Raw genomic sequence first — 10,506 nt, forward strand, 5'->3', positions numbered from 1 at the left:
ATTATGAAATATGGCAGATGGATGTCAAAACTGCATTCTTGAATGGATTTCTGGAAGAAGAGTTGTATATGATGCAGCCGGAAGGTTTTGTCGATCCAAAGGGAGCTAACAAAGTGTGCAAGCTCCAGCGATCCATTTATGGACTGGTGCAAGCCTCTCGGAGTTGGAATAAACGCTTTGATAGTGTGATCAAAGCATTTGGTTTTGTACAGACTTTTGGAGAAGGCTGTATTTACAAGAAAGTGAGTGGGAGCTCTGTAGCATTTCTGATATTATATGTAGATGACATATTACTAATCGGAAATGATATAGAATTTCTGGATAGCATAAAAGGATACTTGAATAAGAGTTTTTCAATAAAAGACCTCGGTGAAGCTGCTTACATATTGGGCATTAAGATCTATAGAGATAGATCAAGACGCTTAATTGGACTTTCACAAAGCACACACCTTGACAAAATTTTGAAGAAGTTCAAAATGGATCAAGCAAAGAAAGGATTCTTGCCTGTGTTACAAGGTATGAAATTGAGTAAGACTCAATGCCCGACCAATGCAGAAGATAGAGAGAAAATGAAAGATGTTCCTTATGCTTCAGCCATAGGCTCTATCATGTATGCAATGCTGTGTACCAGACCTGATGTGTGTCTTGCTATAAGTCTAGCAGGGAGGTACCAAAGTAATTCAGGAGTGGATCACTGGACAGCGGTCAAGAACATCCTGAAATACCTAAAAAGGACTAAGGATATGTTTCTCATATATGGAGGTGACAAAGAGCTCATTGTAAATGGTTACGTTGATGCAAGCTTTGACACTGATCCGGATGATTCTAAATCACAAACCGGATACATGTTTACATTAAACGGTGGAGCTGTCAGTTGGTGCAGTTCTAAACAGAGCGTTGTGGCAGGATCTACATGTGAAGCGGAGTACATAGCTGCTTCGGAACAGCAAACGAAGGAGTCCAACACCCCAGGCCCACCCAATCCCCCCGGTCCCATTTTCTTTCACTTCTCCCCTTTCTCTCCTTTGCTTTGCATTCACACCCTCCACTTTCGCCGCCCGTGTTGTACGTCTCAAGCCACCACAAAGGCATTGTCAGACGTCCGCAACCAGCACTGGCGCGCCCGCTCGCCTTTATGACAGAGCTGTCCACTCTGGAGCCGTTTGTACCCAGGTACACTCCGCCGCCTTGTCGGCGACCTCCATGGCGGACACCACGCTCGGCAGGTGTTCAGTCAAATGCCATTAAGCTTTTGTTCAAACACTATGTTGTTTCTTAGAGTATGAAGGATGGTGAGCTACTCGACCATGTATGATGAGTTGTTCTGTTGTTGTGTGATGCACGGTTGGCCGTATCCGCAGATTTCATAGGTAAGAGCAGAGGGTGACCTTCTGGGAGTAAGTGCATGAAAAGTTTCACGCACAAAAGCACATTGTGCCCTACAACATGTGCATCATTCAACAACGCAACGTGGGGTCAGTGTCGTACCGCCGGTATACAATTCAGACCAGGGTCACCAAGTTTTGTGACGTGGTTCGTCAACTCGAGGCAAGGTGGTCATTGCACACGGCAGAGGATGAGATCGTAAGTTTTGCTTCCTCTTACTCAACTTGTTGATTGATTCATTCACTTAATGTTGGTCTACATATTATATGTAGCATGCACGTGTTGTTGTGGTGTACCACAGGACAAAGTGACAGCCACTTACATGCACACACTGTTGGATGAAGCTGAAGGGGGAGTATGTGTGGAACGACATGTTCCGTTGATGAAAAACTTGTTGGACATCCGGTCAATCTTGTCGAATTTGAGACATTGTTGTACTAAACTTAATTTGCATGCTATGTATGGAGGATTTGTGTTATTTTCTATTCGAACTTCGATGAATATTGATGGTTTTGCATGAATTTCGTCCAGTTCGTTAAAATACAGATTGAAATTTATGCAGCTATGGTTGAATGGCGGCCTACCGTGTCCATGCCCGCAGACTGGTACCCCCTATTCACGGACGGATGTGGGAGGAAATATGTGAATTGCCGTTGGAGATGCATTTAGGCCTTGTACAATGCTAGATGCTTAGAAAAATAAACCGGTTTTTTCTGAAGCACCAGCGCCTATTTCTATAGAAGAGTTGTCTAATTAAGCATCTGCCATGTACAAATAGGCACCAATGCTTAAGGAAAGCCTGATTTATTTCTCCAAGCACATCCCCTTTTTTGAAGGGTTCCAAGCACCTCATCTAAGCACCTTGCATTGTATAAGGTCTTAGAACATCTCTAACAGATCCTGTATCTCTCTGTTCCCTAATTTTTAGATGCAGGATCCTGTGAAACCAACTTGTGGGTACACGCAAGCTGAATATATCAGGTATAAATATACTGTAAATTTAAACTTAGATAAACTAGATAACTAGATAGTTCACCGGAGTTCATACAAACAGCACAGACAAACTAGATAAAACTTAGATAAAACATAGATTAAACTAGCTAAAAGCTAGATAAACTTGCCGTCACTGGAGCAGCCGTCTACTCCTCGCCGGAGCCGCTGTCATCGTCCTCGTCGCAGGAGATGACCTCGGCGGGCAGCGGCTCGCCTCTATGCAGCATATTGTAGATCAGCGAACCGGAGAGCCAAGTTTGGAGCTGGTACTCCTCCCAGAGCGCCGGCAACTGCGCAGCCGCAACCGCATCTCCGGCATCGGCAACGACCCATGCCGCAAAGAACGCCCGCTCGGCGCACGCTGCCGCTGGATCACCGGGTCGAAGAGTCGGCTGTGGCGGCAGAAGGTCGTCCACGCGCGCGACCTCGGTCTGGCGCTGCGGGACTTCGCGCCGCCTCCCTTTGCCTGTCTGACACAGGAGGTCGGAGGATGGAGCCGCCGACCTTGTCGTCGTGGAGGCGCTTGTGGCCGCGGCACCCGAATCCACCGCGGTGGCCGAAACCCCCACCGCCTCCACGACCAGAGCCAACAGACGACATTTTCGCGCGAGAAAGAACGAAGAAATGTGACGGAAAACGTGGCTGGAGCCGAGCGGATTTGACGCCGAAGGGGGAGGATTGCAGCGGAGGGCGGCGGAGGATTTGCGGGACGGGAACCCTAAATCCTGGCGGCACCCACATATATGGAGGAATCGGGGACGGTTTACGAGCCTCCTCTAAAATTTTTACGGGCTGGGCCTTGTTTGCGGTATCTGCTCGGACAAGTTATTTTGGGCCTTTCCGTATGGCGTCCCGTATATCCCAGTTTGCGAGAGTTATACGGGATCTGCTAGAGATGCTCGGCGGTTGTGCGATTGTTCCATTTCATATGGCGTTACACGCATTTTTCTTGATCAATGCTATGATTATTAACTTCTTTGTACAAGTCATAGACTGCTGCTTTTATTTTTCTGAATTTATTTCAGACTTTCCGGCGATGCTTGTTCAGTGGAAGAAAATGTCGCATCGGTCTCATCGATTATGTGACGTTTACGATGACTTCGTCAATCTCAAAATGTTGTATATTAGTATTTGTGTGTACGTACGTACATTCATAGGGGTGAGTGTATATTAGTATTTGTGTTAAATAAAGCTTTTTTTGACATCTGTAAAAAAAGAACTTTTTTTTGTCATGTGTTAAAAAAAACTTCCTTGCGCACAAGCTCACGGATTTGTAGCCAAATCGGGCCCTTCTGCGTACGGTACTCTGCCAGGGAAGAGTTGTAACAGAATAATATGTGATCTGATACGCAACAAACCGAGGGGCCGAGTCGGGAAACGGCGCGGGCCAGTAGTAATTTATGCCGCCGTCGCCCGACCTCCTCCCTTCCCCCATCGCTTCAACGGGCGAGGTTTTTTGAAAGCGTCCTCTCTCTCCTCTCCATCAACAACTGCCCCCGACACCCAACGGCAGCCGTAGCGCGAGCGAGGAGAGGGGGGATAAAAAGCTCTGCTCTTTAACGCCCGCCCCTAGGGTTTCGAGCCACCGCGCGCCCTCGCTCCCTCCCTCCCTTCCCTTCGCGCCATCTCCCGCCCTCCCCCCGATCGGCTCGCCCCCTCCCGGATTCGATCCCCCGCCCCGCTCGATCTGGTACGCCTCGTTAGATTCGTGGGCTCGATCTGCCCGCGGCGGTTCCTTCTGCGGCTTTCTTGATCTGAACTTGTCCCTTCTTTCTTGTGGTGATTTCGCGCTGTTGCTGGCAGGTTCTCCTGGTGATGAGGGGGCGGTAGATGGGGGCCATGGCGGAGGAGGCGGAGCACGAGGGCTGCGTGGAGAACCGGCAGCCCCTCGCGGCGTCGAGCGAGTCGGTGTCCGAGGGCAGCAGCTATGGCGGCGCCGGTGCGCCCGCGCGGATGTCGCCGCCCGTGTCCGGCTCGGTGAATTCCGTCTCCGGTCTCAGGTGAGGAAGCTATCTCCTTGCTGCGCTTGATTGGCCCGACGACGGGAGGGATCTGGGCCGGTCGGTTGGGTTACCGTTAGCTTTACCTGGGTTCGATGATGCTTGCTCGGGTCGTGGTCCTGGCCCGGTGGGTGTTGGGGGTGAGAGGATTTGACCCTTTTTGTGGATTTGGTTGTGGGTTGTGGCTCTATCAGCGACAATTGCCTGGCTTGGTGAGCGCTTTGGCTGTAATTCTGCGAAAAGGCGGATTTTCTTGGTCAAGGAATGGCACAGGAGTGGTATTTGTGGCTGTTTGTGTCAAAAGATAGATTCTTCGGGGCAATCCATTAGGTTCTCGACGCATCCTGGGTTCTTATAGGTTCCATGAACTACTATGCCAGCATGCTGTCTTCATCCAGAGTTTCAAGCATGGCTTAAGCATGTTGTAGTGGTGAATTCCGTGTTAAACATGTTCTTCTTTGGCATGCTCTTGTTATTAAAGGTCCAGTCATTTGATTTGCTTGGCTTAGTTTAGTTTGTGACTTTGTGTAGATCGACGCAGTTTGCAAAAGATGCCTGCTTTGAGTGTGGAGTTAGTTTAACCATGGTCGTGGAGCCGTGCAATATTTGTTATCTTGATGGGAAGGTTTATTTGGGTTTTGTCATGGTTGCTGAGGTTTTAGACTTTTAGTAGCTTTAGTATTAGTATCCCCGGCTTGTATAACTGGAGATACTGTTTAGTTGTGCTCAGGCAGCAGTTGTTTAACAAGATAAGGATGTATTTTATTTTATTTGCTTTACTAGCTGCATGGTTTTAGTAGTTGCAGTCACCGATACCCTATATTGCTAAGCAAGTCTTGTATTGGAAATCTTTATTGATTGAAATGTGCTCTGGAACAGTTTCCATGATTGAGCGCTGATAAAGCTTCCTAGATTTTGGTATGAATTGAATGATGCGTGTTCATAGCTGAGGGCATTCATTTGTGTTGTTTGTGGTGATCACAAAATCTGCTGCCCTGGGTCACTCAGGCATCAAAAACTGGTTCCCATGATACTTGTATGCTAGATTTTACTGGGTATACCGTATATCTCAACCAGAATATTCAGGATCCTGGCATCTTTAAGGTTCCAGGTAGGATGTGAGTGTTCATCTATGGGAAATTTATATTTAGCATATTGTTCATGAGAATCAAATACCTGCAAATTTATAAAGATAAAAGGCTCCACAGGGGCGATTCACATGGTAGGACTAGCAGTACATTAGTTAGCGTCCCTGTTTCAGGTGCACACCACACGGCTTCCTTATGTAGTCCTCTTCTGCAAAAACCACATTTTTGTTGTTATTGTATGCTAGTGTATATCTGCAGATTGTGCTTCATATCCATCTTCTTGGACTAGTATGGTGTTCCTTATTACCTTGAACTGACAATATTTCACCTTAATTTTGCTGACAAAAACTTACTTATATTAGGCGAACAAGTGGGCCTATAAGGAGAGCGAAGGGTGGCTGGACATCACAAGAGGTAACTATCTCACTTTCTCTGTTACTACATGCAATGCAAAACCATATTCATAGTCCGGTATTCATAATGTATACTCCCTCCGTCCGGTAAAGCTTGTCCCTCAAATGGATGTATCTAGCACCAAGTTAGTGCTAGATACATCCATTTGATGAACAAGCTTGGGACAAGTTTTTTCGGACGGAGGGAGTATATGCCAATGTACAATATTATATAGTTTGGTTTGTATATCTAATTTATCTATCTAGTGCAAAAAAAGTCAGCTGTAATCATCCAGTGCGTAATTTTTTCAATCAATTTGCCATGTCTGTCATTCTTGGTCTTGCTATTGGAAGACTAGATTTTTATATCGCGAGAAATTTCTCCATTTTTCCTATTGAAAAGTATTTTTACTGTTTGATTCAAACACACATGTGGATTTCTGCTAATTTGGCATCAACAAATGACAACAGGATGAAACATTGCGGAAGGCAGTTGAGACTTTCAATGGTAGAAGCTGGAAGAAAATAGGTTTGCCTCTTCTTTGCTCTGTACCAACTCATATGCTCAGGTCTCCTTGCATTTGTAAATTGCTATTTATATTTGCTGTCATTTGCAGTATGACGTTGTACCGAACATGATGGACTTTGAAATAAGTTTTTACATTGTCCATTCTGTATAATACCTCAAAAAGGGGCTAAACTGTTAGTGACTTTTTCCACTGGTGTGGGGCCCTGTTGCATCTTACATATTTGCAGCATCATTTGAGGAAAAAGGGTAGCAGAAATTAAGAGTAGTTACTGGTGCTCTTATAGTTCTTTCGACCAGTTGTTTAATGCTGAAGCATGATATTGGTTACCTTATGAATGCATATCCCACATTTTAGTTAGTTATATAGTAATATAGTAATGTCATACTTCTTTGGACGTTGTTCTGTATATGCAAGTGTGGTGAGCTCACTTGTTGCGTCGCTATCTACCTACACAGCTGAATTCTTTCCGGATAGGACAGAGGTACAATGTTTACATCGATGGCAGAAGGTTCTTAACCCTGAACTCATCAAAGGTCCTTGGACTCAAGAGGTTTGTCTCTGCACTCCTGACTTTGCTTGAAAAAAAAGGCTTTTGCACATTTATCGTTATATTTACATATTTATGATATTTTTTTCTACAGGAAGATGATAAAATTATTGATCTTGTAAAGAAGTATGGACCAACAAAATGGTCCGTCATTGCAAGGTCACTACCTGGACGTATAGGCAAGCAATGTCGAGAGAGGTATTCTTTTGATTGTTCTATTTTTATATGGTTTGCTGAAATGCATTCCCCCTTTGTGCAAGACAAACGGGGGGAAGTTTGCTAATTCAGAAACATACTGGTTACATACATAAAGAGCTGATTGGTAAATATGAAGCTGATTTTGAATTCATACAAAACATTTTAGGTGGCATAATCATCTGAATCCAGACATACGGAAAGATGCTTGGACTGCTGAGGAGGAACAGGCACTGATTAATGCCCATCGGGAATATGGGAATAAATGGGCAGAAATAGCAAAAGTTCTTCCTGGAAGGTACTGCCAAACAGCTTACATCCTGTTGGAATGTTTCCGCCTAAACCTAGCGGCATAATGTTGAAATGGCATTGAGTTGGTGCTAACAAACTATGCTATCTCATGACTTTAATTATTCAATGATCAATAATTATTTTAATAATTATTTTTTGGGTTAACTTGCTATGTTGAACTTTTTAATATTGGATTATTTTAAATAATTATTTTCAACCCTCTAGTGTTGGTTCTGATAAACAGAATTGCAGTTACAAGATTATGATAAATGGAATGGGTCTGCCAAATTTGAATAAATAATTGAATTCTCCAAAAACTAACTACAGGCTTCTGTAGCTGAATGATGATAAATCTGTAAGCACGCGTATTACTCATAATGCACACTTATTTTTTTTTTCCGACTGAACACTGTGAGGCAAAAGACTCTCAGTCCTTCATTAAAGAAACTGAGAGTCATACAAAAGTCTAAAAAGTAAATTACTGTACAAGGGCACTTACCTATTTACATAGTACTCCCTCCGTCCGGAAATACTTGTCATCAAAATGGATAAAAAGAGATGTATCTAGAACTAAAATATGTCTAGTATTTTCGGACGGAGGGAGTACATAAATACAAAAGAGTACAACAATATGAACAGATTATGACAAGGATTGGATCCAGGCCAGCAGAATGGGCTTCACAGTAGCTTTAAACCTGTGTGACAATAACGTTATATCATGAATAAATTTGCCTTTCCATGCTCCAAAGGATGCCCTTTCATGCCTGAAAATTCTTCCATTTCGAAGTAGCCAAATATTCCATTTCGAAGGAATGGACACTTATTTAGTTTGTTTGTTTTTGATTCTCTGTTTATAACTGTGCAAAGCTTTGTTATGGTCATCAACTCTTGATTGTTTCCTTATGAGTTGTGTCTTTACTGTCTGCGCCCTGTACACCTTAGTTTTCCTTCTTCACTTCGCAAGATAATGTATTCGTGCTGATAGTATGCTGCTCTTTCCAGGACTGATAATTCTATAAAGAATCATTGGAATAGTTCTTTGAGAAAGAAGTTAGATGTCTATGGCACCAGAAATATTTTGGCAATTCCAAGACTAGTTGGTCATGATGACTTCAAGGATAAACAGAAGTCGTTGGCTTCTGAGGGCCATCTTGATCTGAACACAGTGCCCGGCATCACTTCAAAAAACCTGCCTGAAATAGCTCATCATTCTAATTTTAGCTCACATCTACAGTCTTACAAACTGGATCATGCCAAGGACCGCTCAGGGTTCCTATCCATTTCTTTTTTACCAACTGTGCAGCCACTAACTTCTTATGAAGTGTCATCGGTGGTTAATGGCTCTGCTGTTACTTCAGCAGCACAAGGTCTGGAAAGTGATTCTGTTCGTGACAAGGGTTTGGAAATTATTTCTGTTCATGAGAAGGGACTCAAGGTTGATTCCACACTTGATACCCTGGGGGAACCTGATAGCACTCAGCTAGAAGCTGTACCAGCTAAAGGTGAAGAATCATCTTTGAAGAATGATGCACAGTCTAGCCTTGGTCCTCTTTGTTACCAGATTCCTAACATGAATGATGTAGCCCCTGCCAGTTCCTCACTCATTTCTGAACATCAAACCGTGCACCAGACATCTGAGCATTGCAGGAATGGAGCACTATCCCCCAATGGTTGCACGACGCCAACGAAGGGAACAATGTCAGTCCAGTTAAGTGTTGATTCAATATTGAAGATTGCTGCTGACAGCTTCCCAGTCACCCCTTCAATATTAAGAAGAAGAAAACGAGAAAGACTGACACCTGCTAGTGATTTGAAGTTTAGCGAACCGAACACTGATAGCTTTTACACCCCTGCTGGGAAGCGCCCTGCTACAGACACCCCAGAGTCATTTAGAACTGCATCCTTTCTGTCACTGGGTTCTCTTGATGGGCTATCGAGTTCTGCAAGGGGCTTTGATGTTTCACCTCCATACCGGATAAGGGCAAAGAGAATGTGTCTCACAAAATCTGTTGAGAAACAACTAGATTTTTCATCAAATGGATTGGGCACTTGTGGTTCTGAGGTCCTGAACTCACCTCACCAGAATTCTCAAAGCACACATAGTTTGAGTGAAGCCTCAATAATGAAGGAAAAGGAACTTAACGGGCATGTTACCCAGCTGGAAACTTCAACCAAGAACATAGCGTATACGACAAACATGGATGTAACCTAATCCTACATTGTGCAGGTATACCACCGCAGATATATTTAATATTGCACTCATGTAATGTGTTTTCTTTGATGCAGTGTTCACTTGGTTTTATGCTGATCATCAAACATGTGCATAATTGATTTTCTCCCTTGTCCTGTAGGAGCTGATGCCAATCTGATGAAGTATGACAGTAGAGCAGAAAGACCTTGAGAGCTCGCCGATGCGATCGGCTCTGGTGTATGTAGAATCAAACCAAAACGCATATCAAAGACAGCTCTTGGAGGAAAACGACTTGCGCAATCGGATCGAAGGACTGAACAGAGAAGGGCCAATGCATGCCCACCCTGCCATCTCTCTTAACAATGGGTGTACAAACACGGTCTTTAAATTTGATTTGATGGTGGCTCTATAGAAGATTTTACTTTGCTCGTTGCAGCTTGTATACTTAACAGATAGGAGTTCAGCTATAGAAGAAGCCCAACTGTAGAAAGATTTAAACCATAGAGCTAGTAACTCATAGCTGAATAAGTGTCTCATTGGAAGGGGTGTCTAGTTTGTTCTTCTCTTTGTAATAGTAATAATAATAATAGGGGTTGTTTTACTGTCTTCAATCTGGCAATTGTTTGTCGAGAAACTGTTTGCTTGATTTAAGGCGTCCCATGCTTTTCTCTGTGGCTTATGCTTCAGTGTTTCTTTGTGAGGATGAATATCTGGTAGATGCTTTTCCTTTTGCTTATGGAGGATGAATGTGGTTTCGCTAATGATATGAATGAACACTTCATAGCTCAATGATATCTTCCTGGCCTCAATACTATTGATTGTACCTTCAGTGCCACGAATGAAAGGAGACGAACATGGAAACTTATTACACTCAAAAGCTAGTGTGAGTCATC

The 10,506-nt window shown here is 43.8% G+C and overlaps 1 protein-coding gene across 1 annotated transcript; it reads left to right on the top strand.

The window, feature by feature from the left end:
• The first annotated feature begins 3,806 nt into the window (after positions 1 to 3,806).
• On the top strand, positions 3,807 to 10,259 carry LOC125530211 (transcription factor MYB3R-2). The gene is made up of 9 exons (XM_048694611.2): positions 3,807 to 4,069; positions 4,183 to 4,379; positions 5,830 to 5,881; positions 6,331 to 6,388; positions 6,845 to 6,939; positions 7,031 to 7,134; positions 7,301 to 7,429; positions 8,425 to 9,649; positions 9,774 to 10,259. The coding sequence occupies exons 2-8, from the start codon at positions 4,210 to 4,212 to the stop codon at positions 9,632 to 9,634; spliced, it is 1,818 nt and encodes a 605-aa protein (XP_048550568.1). The 5' UTR covers positions 3,807 to 4,069; positions 4,183 to 4,209; the 3' UTR covers positions 9,635 to 9,649; positions 9,774 to 10,259.
• Positions 10,260 to 10,506: the final 247 nt, after the last annotated feature.

This window comes from Triticum urartu, chromosome 3A, assembly GCF_056163025.1.
Source record: "Triticum urartu cultivar PI428250 chromosome 3A, HENAU_Tu73, whole genome shotgun sequence".
Lineage (NCBI taxonomy): Eukaryota > Viridiplantae > Streptophyta > Magnoliopsida > Poales > Poaceae > Triticum > Triticum urartu.